The sequence below is a fragment of the Urocitellus parryii genome, chromosome 10, assembly GCF_045843805.1.
Source record: "Urocitellus parryii isolate mUroPar1 chromosome 10, mUroPar1.hap1, whole genome shotgun sequence".
NCBI classification, from domain to species: domain Eukaryota; kingdom Metazoa; phylum Chordata; class Mammalia; order Rodentia; family Sciuridae; genus Urocitellus; species Urocitellus parryii.
Window position 1 is genome coordinate 109,359,590 of NC_135540.1, and position 26,128 is coordinate 109,385,717.

The following is a 26,128-nucleotide window of genomic DNA, read 5'->3' on the forward strand; positions in this document are numbered from 1 at the left end:
TCATTAATCAAATAATGATAACAAATTTTCTCAGATAAAAGCTTTTTCTTATCCTGAAATTGCTTTTTTAAAATCAAAATGCCACGTGGGGTTTATCATAGGGAAAACTGGTTACTGTAGCAAGTGATGTCAAATTTTTCCCAGTAAACTCAGTAATGAATTTCATATTGATGTTTCTTGTAGTCCCCTTCAATAAAAGCTGAAGGCATTATATTAACATACAACTCAGTGAAGGCAATTCTTCAAGGCGCTAAACTAATATGGTCCAAGTATGTAGCTTTCTCATGGCCCAGTTTAATCCAAGGAAAAACTTTAGAGTACTTAGAGAAGTGGATGGACTGTTTAACCTTCAAACAATATTCTGTAAGTATCACTTTTCTTAGTCAGGGTGGTTAGCAGACAGTTGGCCATAGATTATCTGGCCAGGAAGCATGTTGTTGTTTTACAAATAACAGGCTCCTTAGCAGCCTCAGTAACTGTAAAAAGGCAACATGGAATGGTAGAACATAAATTTGTACTTTGGAGACCCGGGTTTTCTCCAAAGCTTGTTAATGCAGTGTTTGATATAAAAAGCCCATTTTTTTAAAATCATAAAGAACAGTTTCTGAGACACTCTCCAACTTTGGAACCATGCAATTATTATTTTCATTCATTTAACATGTCATATCATTAGTGTATACATCATAGGTAGGTCATTTGCTCAAATTATTTAGGACATTATTTTCCCTACTACAGAAAGAAGGGCAAATTTGGTTTGCCACCATTGTGTAAGACATTTTGACTTCTGTAGTCAGGAAGTTACCTGACCTGACATTTTAAATATGTATTGAGAGACTCTAATATTGTAATAAACTAAAAATATTCTGAATCTTATAAAACATCTAGAATGTTGAAAATGAATCATTATGAGTTACATTCCCTTTTTATTCCACTTCACTGACAACTGAATTGTCAGCAAACTACATAACAGCGTAGTTTACACTTTTACCCCCACCAAGTGTATAAAGATGTCATTTATTAATTTCATTTGTAAACCCAATTCCACTCCCTTCTTCAGTATGTGGGTCCCAGTCACAAATAAAAAGTCCATGGCATTATTTTTTGATTGAGCTTATTTTATTATCTTCCACTCTTCTATGTCTCTAGATGGTAAAATTCAGGACTCTGGGGATAATTCACATAACAGAATTGTAGAAAATCAATTGAATTCTGTTTCTACCAATCTAACAAAGATTTTATTGTTTCTTATAAACATAGTCTCTTATGTTATACTTTACATTGTATATATGCATTTTATCATAATAATCATTCAAGTAACTATCATTCACTTATCATTGTGCAAATGTTTTTTGATTCTGCTCTGTGCCAGGAACTATGCTAGGAGCTTTGCAGCATCTAGTTTGTGCCTTCAAGGAGCTTACAATTAAGTGAAGGGAAAAAGAGAGAGAGAGAGAGAAACTACACATGTGCAATATAGAGATAAGTGCCAGAGTGCTGTGGAAAGGAATAGAAGGGCTGCATAATACCAGCAACAGCAAGTGACATCTCAATACATGTGACTCACAACTGAGTCAGTGTTAGTCTGGTGATGGTAAGAAAATAAAATGTCTCTGATGGGAGGACCAGTGTAAAGTTAATTACCAGTTCCTGTGGAATTATGGTACCATTCACAGGTCAGGGAGAACGGAATGATATACAGACTTGGGCAGAAAGTGAGAGCATTTAGGCTAAGTGTATTTCTAGATAGTTTATATTTTAATTACCTGAGGTATGTGTAGGTGAGGAAGTGAAGTGAAACATAGTGGTTAAGAATTTGGGGGTGGGGGTGGGAGTGGGGGCTGGATTGTGGCTCAGAGGTAGAGTGCTTGCCTAACATGTGTGAGGCACCGGGTTTGATCCTCAGCATATAAAATTTTATATAAAAAATAAATATATTGTGTGCACCTATTGCTAAAAAATAAATATTAAAAAAAAGAATTCGGGAGATATTTTAATAGTCATCCATGTATAGGCATCAAAAAATCATGAATTATTCAACAGTAAAAGAAGATAGCATTGTCAGTCTATCTTGATTTTTCCTTCTAGTTTATTCCAATTTTTACTTTTAATGTTACTTTTAAATTTTTACTTCAGAAACCCACTCTATGTGTGTGTGTTTATGTGTGTATGTGTGTTTGTGTATATATATATATATATATATATATATATATATATATATATATATATTTTCTGCCATAGCTGCCTTATCCTCCAGGTGATATGAAGTGGCTTATTTAAGTGCCTTAAAATAGACATACAGCATCGGATTAAATTAGATTATGGAACATTAGGTAGTAAGAACTACTAGAACTTTCCTACTTCTCAAATGAAAATTTTATAAGGGCATTAAAAAGTGGCTTTCTGGCAGTGAGTACTCTTTTGAACAGTGAACACAACAATGGTTTCATTGTACTATTTTTATTCAAGGGTCTGCAAACTAAGGGTTATGCTAAGTAGGGAAATTAGTTTGGAGAGGTCAAAGTCTTGTGGCCCAAGTATTCAGCCTACTGATGGTCTGGCTTGATCCAGGGCATGCATGATATTCAAAGAGCTCTTTACAGTAAAATTTCTCTCAACATAGTCCTTTTTAATAGAATTCTGTATTGAATAGGATAAGGTAAGATCTTCTAGTAATGGCTTAAGGGTATGTCTATTCTTTGGTACTATCACTGTCAAATCTGTCTTATAAAGAACAATAATAAAATTAATCTGAATGCTCTGTTTTAGGTTATCTTAAAATTATTAAGTCATCAGTGAATTCAATAGCATTTTTCCTCTGTGCACATTTAATTTTAAACAAAAAAAAAACAGTGCTTGACTGTAGATCTGTGATTATTATTTTCAAATGGACTGAGGGAAACTATTTTCTCCTTTAATACAAGATTTTGTAAGATCCTGAGCCAGGAAAGCTTTTTTTGTGCTAGGAATTGAGGAGATGTGGCACCATATGAGGGCTCTGCCTTTCATTCAGTGAACTGGTAAGAAATTACAGGTGCCAGCCCTGGATCTTGACTAAAGATAGACCATATGGCTTTTACACTTTCCTTGATATTGGTCCTGAAAATGGTAAAGTTTCCAAGTTCCAAGGGAGCATTTTGAAGCCAACACCATCTCCTGTGTTTAATGCTAAGCCCTTCTCTACTTTTATTCAGGTTTTGAAGCCATATTTTGAATAATGAATAAAAACTAAGGTGAATTCTGTCCTTAACTAGCTCACTGAGTTTGTTTATAAAACCTTAGTTAGGTAAAATTAGTTTGGAAGTGATTTTTTTAACACTGCTTCTTATAGAAACCACAGTGTTATTATGGAACAAAAACCACTGCTAATATATAAATATGCAGGGCTGATATTTGGTGAACCAGCTGGTAGATCTCTTCAAATTATTTACCACTAATGTCCACTCTGATTTGTCAGAGTATTTATACTGATTACTGGTTAGTTGCTGCTTTCTAAAGTTTGTTAAATGATTTTAGTATGACTTTTTCATATATGTGCAACTGAAGGGTATACAAGTGCAGGGATGTTGGCTTAGAGTTCCTGTCTATAGCCTCCTATTGCAACAAAAAACATTTACATTGTATGATTCTTTGTCTAAATGTCTAAATCCTACCATAATTCCTGATCCAGCGTAAATGTATCACTTCCACAAAAACTTCATTAAGTTTTTCCACACAATGTTTATGTCTTCTTCCTCCTAATACATAATAAATTGTTATCTATGCATATTGTGTGCCAGCAGTCATTGTCCAAAATATAATAGTGATCATTGTCTCTGCACTCCACTAAGAAAATTTATATTTCTTAATGTGGCTAGAATATATATTAGTTCACTTTTTATTATTATTATTACAGACATCCAGTATAGCTTTGTTGTCTTCATCTCCTTTCTTCAAACCAAAGATGGAAGCAGGAAGACGAGGGAAAGGTTAAAGATCCTTTCCAAGACCCCAATTCTGTACAAGTGCAATTGGATTTCATCATAAATGATGTTTAGAAGTAGTTGAAATAATAGTATAACCAATGGATATTATACCTCTTATGAGTTGCCAAGTTCTTTTTGAAGATTGCCATAGGGATATAAATTTCAACTGGGATATTTTAGGAAAGAAAAAATGTACTCCCAAGTTTCAAACAACTTCCTCAGACAGGTCATTCAACATAACTTAAAAGCAAAGGTTTGGAAGTCAGACACATCTAATTTGTGATTTTTCAGGCATTTAACAGACAGACTACCTGGTCAGGTCACAAGACCTGGTTAGCCTCCATTTCTGAACTTATTAGGTGGGGTGAAAGTGGAAATTGCTTCCTAGCCCAGAGGTGACACCCTGGACTTCACACACTCTAGGGTGGAAAAGTGTTAGCTATTATTTTCTTACTAGAAATACACATGGCAATTAAGCTTCATTTGTAACATGAAACTACACACATCACTAGGAAGGAGAGCTGTTATTTTAGCTTTTATAATGTTCCAAATGGTAATCCCGCTTTCCTTCTTTTATATCTAAGCAGATCTGGAAGAACATCTTGTCAGTAGGAAAAACCCTGCCAATGAAAGCTGGGTAATCCAGACCTGTTTTCATTTTCTCCTGAGCTTTCAGAGCTCCTTCCTTATTTTATTTTATTTTAATATTTTCAGAATTCATTATTAAAGTAACTTATTTGTTGTTGTCCTTAAATCTGTGGTCCTACTCTTTTGAATAATTCATAGCTAGCTCAAGTTTCTTTGCATTTAGATAACTCACAATTTACTTATATTGGCATAGAAACAAAGATAAATACCACTTATGCTTTCAGATTTCATTAACTCACCTATTTATTGGGTGCCTACCTCATGGAAGGTCTCGTGCTAATTGCCAAGGTTACAGAGATGAACAAGAAAGAAGCAGTTCCAGCTTTCATCACACTTAGATCCTAATGAAAAAGGAAGATGCCAATCAAATCTAAGAATTTATACACTAAAAAATGCCATCAGAGAAATAAATCTTGATGCTGTGAAAGAATATAGATGATAAACAAAGACTACATTAGATAGAGTGACTAAGGAAAGGTTTTTCTGAGCAAATGACATTTAAACTTGGACTAAAATATGAAAGGGAATTGATCTTGTGAAAAATGTGCTCAGAAGGAGGCATTCCAAGATGGGGAAGTAGTATGGTCTGAGGCAACAAAGTGAGGAAGTATTCAGAAAACTGAAGTTATTTCAGCAAGACTTTCATGTAATGAATAAAGAGAAGTCATGGTGAGAATTGTCATAAGTTTCAGGGGATATTTTTTAAGAAGTTTAAGCATAGGAATGATGGTGATCCAATTTATGTTTTAAAGAGATCCCTGTGGCTATAGTGTGTCTAATGACTTAACCAAGGTCAAGCCACTCAGGAAAAGCACAAGGAACTGCTTCATCCAGACAGGAGATAACATAACCCAGGCAAGAGCTGTAAATAGGTAAACTAGCAATTAGAAAATGAAACACATTGGGGATGAGTTAGGTGAAATCCCAAGAATTGGTATTTCATTCTCCTTAAGTGGTTTTAGTCAATTTTACACTGCCATCTGCATAAGGTTACAGTTTCCTAGAATCTGAGCAAAGTGGTATTGTAAGATTTTTAACATAAGGAATTCTGTTATCAAGTTATAAATATAGGATAATTTATTGTAGATGACCATTCCTCTTATTAAAATATTTATTCATTTCATTTATTCATTCACTCATTAATTCAACAAATTTTTGAGTGACTCATAGGTAAAATATGTATTGCTTATTACAGTTGTATTTTCCATGAAAACTACAAAATTGATTAAAAAATAACACCATGATTTTAGTCTGAGATAAAATCCTAATGGTTTTAGGATTTAATAAAGTTGTTTCATTTATTTTCCTAAATTCATTTTTCTTATGGGTACTGATACGTATCAGGATATTTTTCTTCAGAATTTGAAGTTTGGAAAATTCTAAGTGGCAAGCTCAACCCACACTGTTAATTCTTATATTTTTCAATAGAAAAAAGAAAAAGCTTCTGTCATGATACAGAACAATGCTTATGCGGTGGCTGTTGCCAATTATGCCCCGAATCTTTCAAAAGATCCAGTACTCTCCACCATCTCCAAGAGCGCAACCACGCCAGAACCCAACAAGAAGCCGGAAAACAAGCCAGCAGAAGCCAAGAAAACCTTCAATAGTGTTAGCAAAATTGACAGAATGTCCAGAATAGTTTTCCCAGTTTTGTTTGGTACATTTAATTTAGTTTACTGGGCCACGTATTTAAACAGAGAGCCTGTGTTAGGGGTCAGTCCTTGAATCTAGATACAAGTTATCTTTGGGATGTATAGCAACATTAAACTTGGGTGTTTGGCTCTGTACAGTCTGACTAATAACTGCTAATTTGTGAACCAATATGTACAGTATGTATATAATGATGTAGCTTACCAGTAGACCTTTAATGGAGACATGCATTTGCTAACTCATGGAACTATGGGCAGAAAGCACCCCATGCCAAAAGAGCCATTGTCTTTTTTAAAGATTTCCCCTAGGACTTGGTTTCAAGTGGATTTCAGATGACCTGATATTTCTTTTTCCTATCCTAATAATGATGAAAGTGGAGATCCTGTATCACCCTTTATGGAACCTTTTGATTTAGGTATTAAATAGGATTATTTTCTACTGTTGCCTATCTATGATGGAAGATAACATTGTCATTCAAAGATGAATACTTCGAAATAGCAGAACCTTATATCTGCAACATCAGTTCCCTTCATGAATGCACAAAATCCCCGCTAATACTATTGGAAGCTTGACTCAGACACGCAGAAGAAGAAAAACTAGAAATCTGAAATCAGCTTTTACCTATTCTGTATAGTATCTATAGCCATGTACATATTACAGCATGACAAGCTCAAACAATTATGAGTCACCCTGACAGGATGTTAATTATGCCTACAATTTCATAACTATTGGGATGTCATGGTCATTATGTTTTTAGCTTCAGAGTTTATTTGAAAGTAATAATTGGGATTCCACAGCTATTTCAAAATTTTAATCAATGGGGACTACCTTAAATTAAAAGAAAACAAATGTGTCATACTCTTTCCAGGTATGTGTTGAACTAAAATGAATCAGCTAAATATTTTATTTTATCTTATTTATTTATTTTGGTGCTGGAGATTGGAAAGTGAATCCAGTTTGGCTGCTGTGGAGCAACATTCATACTGGATTAGAAAATTGTGCCAAAAACTCCAACTGATGAGAATTCATAGGTGTTCCAGACTATAGCACTTATGTGATTCTCTTCTTTCCTGTTTACTGCAAATTCTGCCTTAAGGCTTCTTTTCATCAGGACTCAGAAGCCACTAATTATAAAGGAAAGGGCAGTTAGTTGGCACATTTTTCTGTCTTGAAAGCATCTCTTTCAGATAAGGATTAATGTAAATCTGCTTTTGTAAATTGCAACTTTAAAGTTCACTGACTCAAATTTACAACAGCTTTGTATACCAGAAGAGGTTTTGGTAAGTATTGAACATTTTTAAACCATAACTTTAAAACATCACCAACAGATTGTGGGTTCACGTGCACAAATATTTGTGTGCACACACGCACGCACACACACACACACAAGTGCATAACTAAATTCAAAACAAAATTACAATTTTATATTATTGCTAATTATTAGTGGGTAAATTTATTTTTCTTTTACTATTTGAAAATACCATTATGTCCCTGAAATATGCTAATAAAAGTTAACAATTGTGTATCATGCTTAGATTCAAAATTTCTGGCAAATCTAAAATACTTTCAATTGACTTGTACATTAGCAGTTATTAGCTGACTTTTAATAATAGATGCACCTTCACAATGATGTTTTTGTAGAAATACAAATAGTCAAATAGTGACATTTCTTGCAATTTTGTACAGTATTTGAGTATAGTGCAAAATAGATATGTTTACAAATCAATAAAAGAGTATCTTATGAAAATAAGCAAAATCTCAACAAAAATTGCTTTTTCTTTGCCTCATTTATTTTTTAATTTATTTTCATTTTCTTTGTTTTAGTGTGACTCTACTATGTGCTTTGCATGATTGTATTAATACCAAGGTCACAGATGCATCTTTATTAACAGAATTTGCCATGAAGAGAGACTTGACATTAAAAATTCCCTCACAAAAAGTAATTCATAATCCTTAATAAATAAAATACAATTGTTACTTGAGCCAATAAATGTATTTCTTTAAAACCCTTCTAGTGACATGTTCTTTGTCATTTCAGTAGTTTGAAAATGTGCATTGAAATTGCAGATATTCTATTTTCATACACATTTAAACATATAGGTCTTCTGTGTAGTTTAGGTTTGTGTGCAATAATATGAGAAGGTTCATAATGCTCAAAGGCAAATAATAAAAATGCTTTGTATGGTATGCACTTTAAGATATTTTAGACATTTGCACTTCTCCCTAATGTCTGAATATAAATTATGAATTATATCATTATAAAATATGTACATATGTAAAAATAGTTGTAAATAACACTTTCTGTAGGAGAACTGAAAAGATTCATCTGTAACTTGACAAAAGGCTGTGACTACATTGATGGCAACAGTTTTAGAGTGTTTATGGTAGATGGATAGAAAACTTACCTTTATTGTTATTCTTTGAAATAATCTAACAGAATTTTTAACTTCAATCACTAAAATATTATTTGAGCCTAATGATGGTTCCGATGGCTCCAATTTCCCTATAATGTTGTTCATGATTTTCTGATTTCTATAACTTTGGTATATTTTTACACCGTACTTATTCTTTTAATGTTCAGATAAATCAAAAGGTTTGGCTCTTGCTGGAGAGAGGAAGGATGTTCCATGGTAAAGCATTTTGAAAAACTGAACCAGTGTTTTTAATAACTATTCACTTTTCCATAAACCAATTTAAAAACATAAAAATGATATGAATTTGTCACCATAAAGCCAATTTTTCAGAAAACACACTTTATATATTAATATTTGTCTGTTTGGCCTTCAAAATAACACATAAATTATTGTATTCAGTTCTACAACAACAAAGAGTTACACTATGTACAAAATATATATAAATATATATATAGAGAGAGATAGAGACAGACTCACTATTGCATAGTAGATATCTAATAGAGTTATGTATTTGACTTCCTATTCTGTACAATGGCCTGAGATTCGTTTTAATATTACACATAGGTTTTAATATTACACATATCACCCTCACATAATTTAGTTGAGAATTAAATCTCACTCTTATAAATACTTACTATCAAAGGCTAAATGAGTCATGTAAATTAATTTAATACAGAGAGTTGTTTAATGACCTATGACATCACTACTATGCTAAGATATTGGCTGTTTTGCCTTCTTTGCTATACATGTTTCTGTTGGTTATAAAAATGGAACTAATCTAACCATTTAATATTTTTTAAACTCCAGTGAGTCTTTTCAAGTGCCAATGTTAACATTTAGAAATCTTTTTCAGGGATCTCTCTTTGAATTTATCTCAGGATTGGATAAGTGATCCCCTTGAGACACATTACTAATTTTTTCCCTTAAAAATTTATGTCTTATTTTTTAAAACAACACAGAACCTATTATTTTACTCATATGTTTCTTTGGTAAATATATTTGGTAAGAGAGGCAAATTGTTCTCTATATATCACATGTATCTATGTGACACTGTTTGTTACTGATTAAGGGAACTGAACTGGGCCATGACATTAGGATGGATTTGTGAAGGGCATCCGAGCTCTGTAGGCACTTTACTTTGGAATGACCTGTCATTATTCAATTTAGAGGAGAAATGAAATGGCTCAAGTCACTTTCTATACTGTCATGGTCCTTCTGCACCTGTTAGGAATTTCTTTCCCGTGCTCCCTACTTAATACCCTCAGGTACGGTCTGTGAAATATAGGAAATATTTGTTACTTAATTTGAAATCTGGGGCCATATTGATACTAAATAAATTGTTCTAACTATTAGTCTTCTGGCACTCTTACATCCGTCTTCAAATTTTTGAGGCAACTGCTAGATTTTTTTCCATATAAAAAGATTAAGAATTTTGAGGGAATCATGAGCTCACCTATTGCCTTATAGTGCCATTTATTTTCTTTTTTTATTGAGGTTTCATGGATCTTCATGAGCTCTACAGGCTACACAGAAGCATAAAAGCAAAAGTGAGAAGTGGTGCAGTTATTTTTAACATTTGCATAATTGGGAACCAAGGACACTGTACCAAAACCACTTAGTGTGAACACGATGAATATGATATTTTTCTGTATTGTTCATGACATAAAAGACTATATTTAATAGAATTATTCATAAAATGATCCTTTGTTAACAAAATTTTTATTAAAGATATTCATATTTCCCATTAGTTTTAAGAGCTCATTCTTTTATGAAATTCAAAGAGAAAAATAGGGAAAGAAATATCAAAGAGAAGAACCCACAGGAATAATGGAGCTAATTAAACCAAGTACAGCATCCTTCCTTTTTAAATCCTAAGAAAGTCGATAAATTAGGAACATATTTGTATATACAGAAATATTTTAACAGTTATGATCTTATCACCATAATCATTATTACTAAAATACTAAGATATAGTTCATGTGAAGGGCCTTTGGGGAGGGTAATGATAAATCATTCAAAATCTATTTCATACAAGATTTTTAAAAAATTCTTAACTAGGAGCTTATTAGCATATCCATTTCCTTTAGTTGAAATATTTTATTTCTGCTTATTTATATAAAGAGCAGCTCATATAGGTAAGTTATACTCCACCATAAACCACTCTGTGTTGTACTTGATACATAATAACAGCTAATATTGCCAGTAGGGAAGAACAATTAACACGTGCACTTTTGGCATATAGTGATATTCCCAATGAACCTTTAGTAAGGTCTTAGCTGTGTGTGTGTGTGTGTGTGTGTGTGTGTGTGTGTGTGTGTGTGTAATTCCCAGGTGTATAAGAATGAGCATTTTGAGAAATTCTGATAAGTTCATAATATCCAAACTATTTATTTTTTAATTAATGAATTCAATCACACATGTATCTTTTGTTAAAATAGCAATTAATTCAGTCAATGGAATTCCTTTTTCAATAGATGTCTAACTAAATTATTATCTATAATTGGTCTTGAGTCATATATATTTAGAAATGTTCTTTCTATATGGATGTAAACATGTTCCCAAAGTATTTCTAGTTGATTGTTTTAACCCATTAAGTTACAAATGATCTTGCAATTCTGCTTAGGAAAGTAATATGAAAAAATCTGAATTTCAAGTTTCTCAGTGAAGGTTTTTGGAAACTCTTTAAAAAGTAAATATCTGGTAGTCTAATTCTCCCACACCTTAGACGTGTAATAAATATTGTATGTTCTTTTGCCTATACAAAAGGAAATATCTCAGTAATCATTTCCAAATATCAAGTAATCTATTTTCATTACTGATTTGTTTTATACTTTATTTTTTAAATAAAAGGATTTGGAGTATATTATCAGGAGCTCATTGCAAGTTAGTCGGTGTTCTAAGACCTTCATATGTCTGTGTGTGCATGTGTGTGTGTGTATACAAACATAAATATATACCATATGTGAACACACACACACACTATATTACCTCATTCAACATTCAATATTCACAATAACCGTAATCACTGTGTGACTTGAAACTCTGGAAGACTATATTTTCTATATAATACAACAACACAGCAGTATAACATATCTTAGGGAAACTTACAAAAATCAAAAACTTCATTTTTCCTTGCTTTAATTTAAATGAATATTTATATCATTTTTGGGAAATTCCCTCAAATAAGAAGGCCATTCTCAGTTTGTCAACAGGACAAAACCAAGAGAACTGTACTGTTCAGAAACCAAAACTCCATTTCTGTGATGTTCACTATTCACTAGCAGTAGTTACAAATATAAACGCATTGCATTTTCCATTTATGGTCCATAGATAATTAACATCTATTTTTTAAAAAAATGCTTAACAGTTGATTAAGCAAACAAAAGTTAGTACTTAACCTCATTATTTTCAATTTTTTTTCTTATTTTGCCAGATTTGTTAAGAGTTGTAAAGGTTTTGCTTCCACTTGCCATGCTGTCAGATTCATGACATTTAAACACGATGGACTTAAAGAATTATGTGTTGGTTTTATTGAACATTTCATGGTAAATTACTATCTATAAAAAGAAGCCTAAATTAATCCCAAATAAATGCCATTTTTCCCCACTGAAAGTGTTGAATTAGCTTAGTTGAAATGAAAATTCAGCCTTTATTCTCCTTTTTAGAAGATTTATTTTGCTGTAACATGTTGCCAAAATGCCATCCTACATTGGATAAATATAAATATTTCCCACAAAATATATTTGTAGAAACAAACAATACTATAAAAGCAAAACACATAATTGGTTTAGAAATAATGACATATAAATTTGTTCCAAATATGCCTATTGTTTAAGAATATCCAATAAAGTAGTTGGAACTCTATGCTTTAAATCTAGAATCATGTGTAAAGATGTATAATGTATGATTAGATAGGCATAAATGAAACTGAACTGTTGAGCCACATCATCATGAATTAAACTTCACCTCCCTAGAAAAGTCCATGATTCCTTATGGTCTTTGCTATATTTGATTTTAAGTTGTTGATGTCCTATTTGTTTTCAATATTTTTCTGAGCAGATATGAATTGAGATGTTTGGTGTGCTCCAAACTAAGGAATTTGACATTTCATGAACTGTCTCCATTAGAGATGATGTGCATGGAAACTTGAAAAAGCTTCATATTTGTTACTACATTAGCAGAGTAAAATAAATAAATAAATACAAGAAATGAAATGCTTACCCCTGGCTACTATTTAAATTTTTAAATTATTTACATAGAGAATTCACAATGAAGCTCTAACACTAAACTTTGAATATTTATATTACATGCAATTTGAAATTTTCTGGGTGACACTAATGTAGTAGATTTCCTGGGTTGAGAAATAATTTGGGATCTAATAATATTTGTAATTTGTGACCTTGTAATTGGGAAAAGCCACTAGTTTTACATATGTGAAAAATTTGACCTTTAATGAATGTGTCGTTATGTTTGCTGTTTAAAAATTCCTAATTAATCACTTGCAAGTTAATGCTAAACATTATCTTTTTTGTATTTATTAAAATTTATTTAAATATATTTGATCTGAAATTGTGGTTTTTTAAATACTCTAATGATTACATGGTTTCTTATCAGAATGGAATTTATTGTAATTGTGGCTTTTTATATTGAGATATAACATGATATTTTATCATAGTGGTTTTAAATGTTGTTAGTTTCTTGAAACTCTTTTTAAAATATAAAAAAAGATACAGTTAGACAAAGTATAAATCTGTCCTGAAAATTTGGGGGGAAATCATGAATTGCTAAGTGGGATCTTTCTAACATATAAAAAAGTGGTGCAATTAAAAAGTTCACCCAGAAAATTGGTTACCTTTTATTATAAAAGTGCTACTTTTACATGAAACTATAAAATAAAATAAATAAGATTTTCTTTCTTTAGATAGACTCCAGTTTATTATTCTGTTTATAAACTCAGACATCTTGCAGTTTTCTTATTGGATATATGTTTTAACAATCAATATTATTTAAATGAGTTCCTCTTGATTATTGCTACCTTTGCTGATATCATTGAGATAAAATAGTTTTACATGTCAAAAGGTATAAAAACAAAGCAATTTTTATCAATATGGTAAGTTTCTCATATAATATTTTTCAACTCTAGCGGTATTTTAAAACAGCCCAAGAAGTTAAAAAAATGGGGTAAATGAGAATGATTTAATTTATAATAGAATTGTTAATATTTTGTCTATATAATGTTAACATAAAAGAGCAAATAAAAGAACAAAGTGTATATGCATTTCATAAATCTTATTGCAAACATTTCTATTATCTAATGGGAATGTGGACCACTGTCATGGTTTCTCCAGGAGTATAGAGGTGGATGCGGCTCTGACACATTTACTATAATTGGTATGTGGACCCTATCAAACAAAATTGAAACTCTGTTTTCTATCCTAAAGAATCCATGACTAGAAAGACTGAAGTTTAATGTCAAATAGAAATTATCTGGCAGGAAATGTTCTAGAAAATTTACAATACACAGGCACAAATTACAAGAACGAGGCCAAAACAAGAGGATTAAAAATGAAACAGAACTGGGATGGAGTTGGAACAAATGTTATAATTGAAAAATAGAGTCTCTATTAAGCACCAAGGATGAAACTAGAAAATCTATTTTTTTTCTTCATTACTCATTATCTTCATAAATACATGTTTGGTCACACTATTATCAAGCAAAATAAAGCAAAGTTTACAATTTGGATACCTTTTATTCCATAAGGAAAATCAGGTATATGTAATGTTTAATAAAGCAGCTAATTAGCTTATTTTAAGGCAATATGGTACTATTTTCTGAAAGCAAGATCTCATAATTTCACATTTTTGCTTAGAATAATGAAGTTCTGTTTACACAGAAAATCACTATTAATAACTTGTTATTAGGCACACATTATTATAATTTTTATTAAATCAAACATCATTTCTTACTACTTTAAAATTACAAAACAACAGCTAGTATTTAATAATAGAACTGAAACACTAGATTATTTATAGCATGCTTTGTATTATTTGAGCACACCACAGACAAAATTTCAGAAAACTTTGTGAACTAATCTTGAACAGAGTCAGGCTTGACATCATTTCCTGTCTGTCTGCCTTCACAGCTATCCCATAACTAGGTATGGCATAGGAGAAAAGCTAGCATACCTAGCTTTTCACTGTTTATACAGTGAAGCTTAAACCTGTTTCCACAACCTTTCCACTGACCTGGACTATGTATCAAGCTCAAAGTCGATTATGTTGAAAATTTGTGCCTAACTGCATGTTCCTATGCCAATTACTAGACTATGTATTTCTCACGCATATTCAATATTCATTTTCTCCAGAAGTCTATGATGTTATTTGATGTGGGAATTATGCTTTTTCACGCCCTTTGATTGAAATTCACTAGGATTCTTTGAATCTGCTGGTGTTCCTAGTTCTAGAAAGTTCTCAGTCATTATTCCTCTAAATATAATTCTTTTTCTCTATACTTTCTCCTCCACTCCAATTATATATATATATATATATATATATATATATATATATATATATATATAAAAAATCTTTGCACACTAACCACCATGTCACTTAATCTCTCGTTTTTTTAATGTTCTCATGTCTTTGGTATGCCTTTTGGATAATTTATTTTGAGCAAAAGCTAAATATACTGCCTAAAACAATATTTTTAGCATATTAAATGTCAAATCCATGATTTGTCCATTAAATTGTGCAACAATTCCATGTAATTCTCTACCTTTGAAGTGAATTAATCAAAATATGAAAATTCACATATTTAATAAGACTTTATGAAAATCCTCCATTAGGCCACAAGAAAACTCCAGGTCTAAAATTTGAACAACTAACTTTAGCCAAATCAGAGAAAATGAATACCTTTCATATTCCTGTATTATGAAATATTATTCATATTTTCTTTTGAATTTATGAGACATGTCAGTTGCTTTAAAATAAAATCCAAACTGATCCATTTAAACTTGAGTGCTTTAAATAATTACCTTATTCAGGTACTGATTTTTAAATAGCTCTTTCTTTCATAAATCGGCACAATATAGAGATCTTGTTGATAAGAGCATTAATTAAATGCTGCATGAGAACAAATATACTCTGAACTGTCACTTGGATTTCTCAGAGAAGTCATTAAAGTGCATATATTCATGGAAAAATTAAACAGAAATAAAGAGAGCACAGAAATAAGCAGTAGACATTTTGAACACAATTCTCCACAATTGTTAAACATTTCTTCCTATTCTGTGAGCAAAGGAACTGATGACCTTTGTCCATAACATCTTTTCAAATATGTTTGTGTAGTAGACAGCCTAGAGAGACAGACATAGTGCCAAAGTCCAGTTATATACAGCCCAGTATGATAGTGATAATATTTTACTCTGGGACCAAGATCAGGAAAGTTTAATAGCCATTAAAAATGGTTCTTATCCCCAGGCTTGAGGTTTCTTTCCTGTACTATAATACATTTTGTGTATATTTCTGCTGATTTTTTGTTGTTGTTGTTGTCCCATAGGAATGTAGGCTTAGGATATAGATTCAAACACAATGAATTCTGGCTAGTGTTAGCACAGTGAATAATACGCTCTCTTTTGTCTCTGACCAAGAAATCTCTTGATTTTTCAAATATCTGGAAAACTGTGAAGGGCTAATCTCTTAGCTGACATGTAAAGTAAAATTTTATACTTGACGTTTCTTGAATCATAACAACTGAACAACGATAATGGTAACAATAATAACTATAGTACTTACAAATAACAAAGAGACCATTCCATACCAGATATCTTTCTAGGTTTTTTCAAGATATATTAATTCATCTTAGTTTTATAATAAAGCTATAAATTAGTCCTATTATGCAGGTTTGGAATTGAGGCAGATAGGTTAAAAATTTTAAAAAATCACACAGCTAATAGATGGCAAAACTGTATTTAAATATAGGCCACAAATCTCTGGTTTATGATTTCAACCAATGTCACATAATTAGTAATTAAAGGAACTCTTCTAATATTGAATGTCACAGGCTACCATGTTTTAAACTCATGCTAGTACAGACATTGCCAAGGAAATCAGATCCCTTACCTCCAAATCCTCATTTCCTTATGAAACCATTACTTTCTAACAATAATTACCAATTATTTTATCAGTCAGTATTCATGTGCAGAACAAAAGAAATCCACTCAATTTTAAGTAGAAAAGAATTTCTCATAGGATATAAATTTCATATAGACTCATCAAAAATATATGGAAGGAAGGTTTAGGTTAGATAAGTCAAATATGTGCTGCAGAATGGTTATCAAGAAAACTGGTACCTCTTCTATAAGAAGACCACAGTGTGAGACAGATACCATAGCCACAATAGATCATCATTCCAAGGCAAATCTATACTTTAGAGCCACAAATATAATGGTATGTTTAAGTCATAATCCAAATGAACAAAATGTATGTTGTTATGTTGCCTTTAAAGTTCTATAGAGCTGTAAAAATGGTATTTTTACTATAACTCCTGAAATTAGACCCGAAATCTCCTAGACTGTACTTCATAGCATGAACAACAGAGCAAAAGATACCTTTCTTTCTCTAGTTTTTCATTATTTCAATTCTTGGATGAATTTAAACAATTTGTCTGAATCAAAATCAAATCCATAGCTCTAGATGCACAGGACTGAAAAATCAAGATATTAATGTGCTGACTTCAACAGAACAGGAAAACGTATTCAAAACATGGTGGGATAGATGTAGGCAACAGTTCCACCAAATTATATATAGTGCATTGATTTCTAATCCAACAGATATAAAATCTGATCCAACTGAACAAAAATATTGAAATCCTCATTATATAAAACAGGTCTTGGCAGGGACAATAATTATTATCTTCCATGTTGTAGAAAAACTAATAAAATAAGGGTACTAATTGGAGGTGGGAACTATTTGGTGAGAAAATGTAGTGTATGATAAGGCCAAAGTAATGGTTTTGTGTCACTGTGATAAAATACCTGAGAAGATTTACTTAAATAAAGGGAAAGTTCATTTAACTCACAGTTTGGAAGTATAAATGGGCAGCTCATTTGTTTGGGCAAGCTTATTGAAAAGTTGAAAATGGTACATGGTGGTGTATGATATGAATATATATAAGAGCTACAGCTTACATCATGAGCCAGGAAGTAGAGAGAGGACCAGGTGAGTTTTCCATATACCCCCTTCAGGAGAGCATGCCAAAATGCAAAGTATCTCCAGTAAGATGCTAATGATTCACTACACCTCTTAATACTGTCACCTTGGAGGGCAAAAGCACGCAAGCATACAGATATACGTTTTCAAAGTCTGGGAAGGCTCTCAACCTTAGGGGTCTGTTGGAAAGAGAGAAAGCTTGTACCTGATTCTTTATTTTAATGTGGGGAGGACGCAAAGTGAGGTTCCATGGAATGTTCTTTCCAAATAAGGCAAGGGGTCAGGTTTCAGTGGGTTGAGTCTAGCTTTGTGATGCCTTGCAGATAAGCAGATTGACTTCTTGGAAGGCCACACTCATCTCAGGTGCTGTGTGGGATAAAAGGCAGAGTGAGAGGAAAGTGCACAAGTGTGTTGCGTGGCCCAAAGAGCACTTAACACCAGGCCAGTCCTCCCATACACTCAAATGCTCATCACTCACACACACAGCCTGTAGCTGGCAACAATGGAACCCTCAACATTCAATCTATAGTAGTCAGGAATTAATGCTATTTCAGATTGATTTTGCTCATTAGCCATTACGTAGATCTAGAATTAAAAGTAGTTTGAAAAGCCCAGCCTAGAGTTTAAAAATTATAAATTCTCTATATAGGCACTATATTTGGGTCTCCATAAAGATTATTGAAATTATAAAGCTGTTTATTGAATTGGATGGTGAATTATTTTAGAAATATACTGTGGGAAATTATGGTCAAAATCTACCCCAGAATTATAGTATTCCTTAAGCTAAAACACATCAGCAATTTTGTAGGAGATAAATTTCTGGCACAGTTATGTGATGATTTTGTGGGTAGTGAAGAGAGAAATTCAGGACATGGTACAATCTGTCCCTCAGAAGATACACTATGAAGTGCTCTCATGGGAATGACAAGTAAATAATTGAATACATGTGAAGAGAGCATTTGTGAACCAAAATATTGATGAATTAAGAGGGATGATCCTTGGGAAAGAAATAGGTGACTTTTAAACTTCTAGTTCAGTTTCTTATTGAAATATAGGAGAGAATGAATGTGAAGCAATTCTGAAATTGTAATTAGAGAGGGAAATCTATAACAATCACTTTTGCAAACACTTCTGAAAGTGACAGTGGAAAAGATTTTTAAACAAATAATTTTCAAGCCTATTGAAAAGATAATGAAGTGTGTAGTTCTCTCTTGGCACAGATAACTGCTCACTCTGTCCAGAAAATTATAGGGCAGCAATACAGAACACTTGGGCTTCATTAAGAGGAACACAGTACTCTGTGGAGTGGGAAACATGTGGCTTCTGGAACAAAAAGCCCAAAAAGGCACCCACATCATATCTATTTACCATGTAATTCAAATTTCATTTTAAATGTTTATATTGTAATCTCATCTCATTCTCTGTTGAAAAAAAAATTTAAGTCCTGTTTTTGTAAGGAATCCAGATGTTCAGGCAGGTTAAGAATATAGGGATGAACAGGAATGTGTGTGTGTATATATATATACACACACACACACACAACCAGTACACGAAGGACAGTGTTTATAGCATAACAACTATAGAATATAAGTTAGAAAAAAAAATGGGATTTGTCTTACTGAGTTTCTGAGAAAGCAGATTGTGGCTGCCTCTTTGCCTACTTTCTTAAGCAATTCCAATTATTATTCTTGGGTTTTAAGAGTTACACAATAAAATCACATATGTCACATTGAACGTTGCAGCTGAAAGGCAGTTTATTAAACATATAATTGAAATAATATTATATTTTAGGTTCAGGACTTTTACATTATCTCAAGAGTTTGGGGATCTATTAAATATGCACCTCTATCTTTCAAAATATTGGAAATCAAAGAAATGAAGTTAACCTTTGAGAAGTCAATCCTAAACTCAAAAATAAGGTTTAAATTTATATTTAATAGATAAAATGCATTTCTGGCCTAATGGACATGAATATAAATCGGATTACATATTTTAACATTTCAAAATAGAAAATTTAAATTGCAGGGACACTTGATCAGCCACAGAAACCTAACAAAAGAAGATTCTTAGAAGCAAACTCCTGCAATGTTCACTCAAACTCTACCTAAAAACCAGGGAGATTTAGCAAACATATCACAATATCTTGGTTTTTTGTTTTGTTTTGTTTTGGTATTGTGGATTGAATCTAGGACAATTCTATCATTGAGCTACATCCATAGTCCTTTTTTATTTTTAAATTTGAGACAGAGTCTTATTCAGTTGCTTAGGCCCTCACTAAATTGTTGAGGCTGGCCTACAACTTGTAATCCTCTTGCCTCAGCCTCCCATGTCTCTGGAATTACAGGTATGCTCTACTGCATCCAGCCTAATTTAAATTAATGATCAATTTTGTTCTTCAGACTTTAAGAGATTAAATGATGCTCCTCTGCTTTGGTGAAGAAAATTTTTTTTTATTCAGTTTACTGATTGAAATGCTAATTGCTTCTGAAAACATTCTAACACACCCAGAAATGCTATTTTTTATTTTTTTTAGTTGTCGATAGACCTTTATTTTATTTATTTACATGCAGTGCTGAGAATCAAACCCAGTGCCTCTCTCACGCCAGGCAAGTGCTCTATCACTGAGTCACAGACACAGCCTCCAGAAATGCTGTTTTAAAAGCTATGCATTAGGCCACATAAAATTAATTATCACATTCGCCAATGTCAGAGAGTATCATCCAATTCATTTAGGGATCAAATAGAACAAAAAGTTGAAGGAAGGAAGAATACACTCTATTTGAGCCATAACAGCTATAATCCAACTGGGACTAACACAGTATGTAATCTTCAATGGGCTACAGTCAGGATGTACACAACTGGTTCCCATGGTTCTCAAGTCATCAGATTCATACTGAATTGAACCACCATTAGTAGTTCTCCAGCTTGCAGATTGAAGATCATGGAAACTTTCATTCTCCATAATTACATGAACCTTCACTCTCCATAATTACATGAACCAATTCTTGTATTCTCTTTCTTTACACACACACACAACAAGAACAACAAAAACAATTAAATACAATGGGGCAAGCCTAGACATTAGTTTAAAATATAATCATGTTAAACACAAGTGATCACACTGGGGGAGTCATCAACAGCAACTAGATTTCCATGTTTGGGTCAACATATTAAAAGGAAGGATCGTTTAATAACTTCAGTCTTATAATATTATTCCTTGAAAAGCTGTATGATTTTTGGAATTGGACTGCTATTGTTATGGGCCAAGGTATATGGACAATGACCAAATAGAGTCTATTTTACCCTGAGACTCCATATCATGTAAGAACTGCTTCTCTCTTGGGAAAGCTCCACCTCTGGACCCATTAATAGTTACCAAGCATAGCATATTTGGCAACACAAAATAGCAATTCTTATACAATGTAAAATAGTTCGCTTTGATTTTCATTTTTCTTGGGCAATCTACCTTGTCAAAGATTGATTATCTTGGAGAATTTCTACTCACTGCCTTCAAAGAACACCATACATAGGAAGACATACGACTGTAAACCATGAAATGAACCCTCTGAAGACACTGGATCTGGTGATAGCTTGATCTTGGACTTCCTAGCCTACAGAATTATGAGAAGTAAATTTCTGTTTTTTAATCCCTTAGTCTATGGTTATTTGCTGTAGCAGCCCAAACTGATTAAGACCTCAATATTGCTAGTTCCTTGAGTTAATTTAAGTATTACACAAGTAAACTTATATAATGCCCAAATCACTGTGCCTGTCAAATAGGAAATGCTCAAGGAATAATAGCTATTTTTATGGCTTAGATTGGAAATTTCTTCCAAAGGCTGGTGTATTCAAAGCTCAGTCCTCAATACAGCAGTATTCATTGTTGGGGCTTTGGAGATGATTAAATTATGAGTACACTGGCCACATCACTAGATTGATTCATCATGGTACTCACTCAAATTGGCCTTCTTTAATGGCATTGGGAGTTGGTAAAAATTGTAGGAGGTAGGGTACAATTAGAAGAAGTAGACCACTGAGGGTGTTGAAACCATTACTGAACCAGGATATGTGGTGTCCTCCAAAAGCCCATGTGTGAGATAATGCAAGAATGTGCATGGCTGAAATTATTAATTATAAGAGCTATAACCTAGTAAGTAGATTATTTCACCTGAATTAATTAACTGGGTGATAATTGTAGGCAGGTAGGGATAGGCTAACTGTAAGCTTCCTATAGGCTGGATATAGTTCACTGAGGAACTCTCTGTTTCTTCTCTCTGTTCTCTCTGAAACTTTGAAACCACTAGCCTAAAATAAACTGTTGCTTTTCTAAGTTGTCCTTGTCAGATATTTTTGTCCCAGTGATACAAATCTGACTTAAGTCAGAGGATGAATCCTGGAAGGATATTTCTAGTTCCTGCCCTCTTTCTCTCAGTCCCCTCCTCTCCTTCTTTTCTTCTTCTCTCCTCCTCTTCCTCTACCCTCCTCCTCCTCCTTCCTCTCATTTTCTGGCCATCATAAGGTTAGCAACTCTGCTACACAATGCCCTTTCCAACAAGATGCTCTGTCTTACCACAGATGCAGAGCAATGAAGTCAGCTGACCACAGACTGAAAACTTTAATACCTTAAGCCAGAATACATCTTACCTTCTCTTAAGTCATTATTCACATGTATTTTGTCACAGTGACCACAAGCGAATGCAGCTTTTATTAAAAAACAAACAAACAAACTTAATTTTGAGTCATTTCTGTTAGCTAGGATGTTTTTCAAGCAAATTTATTGCTAGTACATATGCTGAAATTTCATTTCTCTGAAATATTTTACTGTTGTAAAATAATGTAATGAATATTAATATTCATTAAAGGTAATTTTACAGCATGTAAAATTTCCTGGTCCTGAGCATTCCATTAAGTATTTCATAGAGGCTACCCATTGTTTTCAATTATCTTGTCTACAGGAGAAAATTAATGTTACTTTGTAATTTAATTATTTCATAGTTTTATTTTTATTTTACTTTGTTTGATTTTATTTTGGTGCTGGGGTTGGAATCCAGGGCCTTCTACACACTAGGCAAGTTCTCTACCATTGAGCTACATCCCTAGTCTTTTTTGGATTCTTAAATTGTTTGTGTCTTAAAATATAAATAATTTCTCAGATTGTTCATGAATTCAGACCTCCTTTTTTTGGCTTTGCTAGAAAAGTGGTGACTATTTTCTGTCTAAAGTTCAAAATGACAACATACTCCAGCAACTTTTCCCCACAATATGTCACAATTATTGTTTTATTATAAATATATGATTGTTTATCCAAAATTCCCTCTAATTCTTTTTTTAACATTTTATGTCATCTATTTTATCACATTTTTTTTGTTACTTTTCCCTTTTCTTTTAAATATTCTCATTTTATCCCCTAGGGAGGCAAATGTGATTTCCTCTGAATTTATTACTTTTTCAAGGTTCTTACACATTTATTATCTCATTATCTTAGTACATAGTGACTTAATCTTTTAAAATATTTTGTATTTGTTCTAATTAGTTACATGTGACAGGAGAATGCATTTTGACACATACATAAATGGAGTTTAACTGCTCATTCATCTGGTTTTATAGGATGCAAATTTATTATTTTTAAACCTTCCAATCTTATCTTACTTTTGTTATTAACATTTGTCTTTTGTCATAATTTTTTTCACTTTTATGCCTATTACCTTTTCTGCTTTTGTCTCATTCCCTTCTACAGCTTTCTGTTCATACTTCATAGTGCTCAGATATTCTCACATTAGAAATCAGAATTCTGCATGTCTCTCATCTTCTCTGCTTTGTTCCGTGTATTCAAGATGTCCTTGTCTTCCAAAGACTCTGTAACTTCCCTATCCACCCCTGTTTTCTCCCTTTGTTCACTCAGCACTGAAGTAAAGTGAAGCTAATAAATTCCAGTTGTTTCCAACAAATAGGTGAATATTATACCCTTAGTTTCTTTCCTTGTACATTTGGCTGTTGGTCTAGTCCATTTTCAAATGTATGACTAAGGTCATATGATGTCCCTAATCTTAAAATAATTTTCTGTACCTGTTGGTCTTTACAGTGCTCTTGGTTTAAAATATCAATTTAACCACCTCTGTTACATGGAGTTTTAGTAATCCCTTCAGCATGATCTGTGATCTTGGGTAATTGATTTAATTTTTCTGGTCCCAGTTTCTAACTTATTAAGTAAGTGTGTTATCTAACTGTCTTCATAAGTGTCTTAACTCATAGAACTGTTGGACAATACTACATTATTTAACATACAGTACCTTGTACATTATGATGACTTAATAAATGTTGAAAATCATTCCTGTTTTTGTCCTAATTACTTTTAGTTTTAGTATTATTTAATCAAATCACCAGAAGACACTGCTACCATATATCCTTCTTTCTTCACCTTACAGCACTTCATTTAGGAAAATTAAATTTTCAAAATGTATATGTGGTTGCCATTTCCATTTTCCATATCCTGATAACTTCTTGAAATTTGCCAATAATATTAGTGTATTGTGCAGCTTTCCATCACTATGATAAAATAACTGAGATAAATCAACTACAGGGAAAAAATTACTTTGGCTCACAACTTCAGAGGTTTTCCTCCATGGTCACTTGCTCTGTTTTTCTTGGTCTGTGATGATAGCATCATGACAGAGAGCGTGTTACAGACAAAGGTGCCCATCTCATGGCAGCCAGAAAGCAGAGGGACACAAAGGAGCAGAGGACAAAATATACACTTCAAGGACACACTCCCAGTGACTTAGGTGTTCCTAAATTTTTCCACCACCTCCTAGTAGTACTTCCAGGTAGGGACCGAATCTTGAACACTTGAGCCCTTGGGGGATGTTCCAGATCCAAACTACAACAATTAGTATGGACTTCCTTTTTCTAATTTAGAGGTAATAACTGGTAGAAAAAAGAATGATCTTGCTGCTACTTTCAGGAGGGAAGACTTGCATAAATTGCCCACAATGTGTTTTTAAATAAATTTTGATCTTCTTTGCAGTTAGAAAATGTTCTTATAGAAACTAGCAATAAATCTTAACAATTGTATCTTCTTTATTGGGATAGTTTAATTTTTAAGTACAGTTGACCTTGATATATTGTTGATACTTAAGTTAAAACAGTGGAGAAATTATGTGAGTCCTTGCTAATCAGAACCATGTATATCAGAGGTATATCTACTGCTAATCTTGCTCATAGGTGTCTTAGTTTGTTTTGGCTACTATCCCAAAGTAGCACAGACTGGGTATTTTATAAATAACATATTTATATTGGCCTTATTTCCTGGAAACTGGCCATCCAAGATTAGGGTGCCAGCTTGGTCAATTACTAGTGAGGGTCAGCTTACTAGGTCATAGAGAGCTGGTTTTCTTGCTGGGTCCTTACATAGCAGAAGGAGCAGGAAAAAGCTCAATGATCATATCTAATCACCTCCCAAATAACCCCTTCAAATACTATCACATTGATGACTGTCAACACACGAGTTTTGGATGAATGGATCATAATATTAATTTTATAGCAACAGGGGACCCTCTCTATCGTTTTCTTTATGATCATTTCCACTTTCACTTTGATCACAGGTGCCACCGACATTATGTGCCAGGCAAGCATTTCTACACATTTATAGATGTTTGGGTTACCTTAGATTATCAGATGGCTGGCTGTCCACAGGTTGAGACTCTGCCTAGAGAATGGAGTTCTTCAAGCCACTTGACTCCAAATCAGCTTTCCATTCTGCTCTTGCGTCCTCCTGATGAAAAAGTGTCCATGTCATCAATCTACTGTAAGCCAGGAGCTAGATTTATCCCTTTCTTTATTTTCAAGTTATTTCTTTTTCTCTTCCTCTGTTCACCATTAATTCTTATTAAACACAGTTAACATTTGTAGAGCTAGATTTACCTTGACAGGCCCTGAAGAAGAACTCTACATGGATCTACTCATTTAAGTATCATATAAACATGAGGCACATACCTGTGTAATACCCATTTATGAGAAGTCTGAGTATAGTTTAGTAAGGTTATGCCCAGAGTCACATCACCAGGGAGAAGTAAGGCAAGGAGTTTGGTCAACAGCTCTACATTATGCTCCAGACATTATTCCTGAGAAAATAGAAATCTTGCCTATATTCATGTAAAATAGTATTTCTTTCCATTTAAGTCTCTGTAATTGATTCCAAAGTGAATATCTAAAGCCAAGTAATACGCAAATGAGGCAAGGGAAAAA

At 32.9% G+C, this 26,128-nt stretch overlaps 1 protein-coding gene across 3 annotated transcripts in view; it reads left to right on the forward strand.

Moving 5' to 3' along the window:
- Gabra2 (gamma-aminobutyric acid type A receptor subunit alpha2) overlaps nucleotides 1–6,335 on the forward strand; it is a 133,833-nt gene extending 127,498 nt beyond the window's left edge. For 2 of the 3 annotated variants that reach the window (XM_077803372.1, XM_077803373.1), the window contains one exon: nucleotides 6,039–6,335. In XM_077803372.1, the coding sequence (XP_077659498.1) occupies nucleotides 6,039–6,335 (297 nt within the window). Of the gene's footprint in view, nucleotides 1–183; nucleotides 364–6,038 lie in introns of all 3 variants that reach the window. The other variant, XM_026386214.1, reaches the window with a different exon arrangement.
- The last annotated feature ends 19,793 nt before the right edge of the window (nucleotides 6,336–26,128 follow it).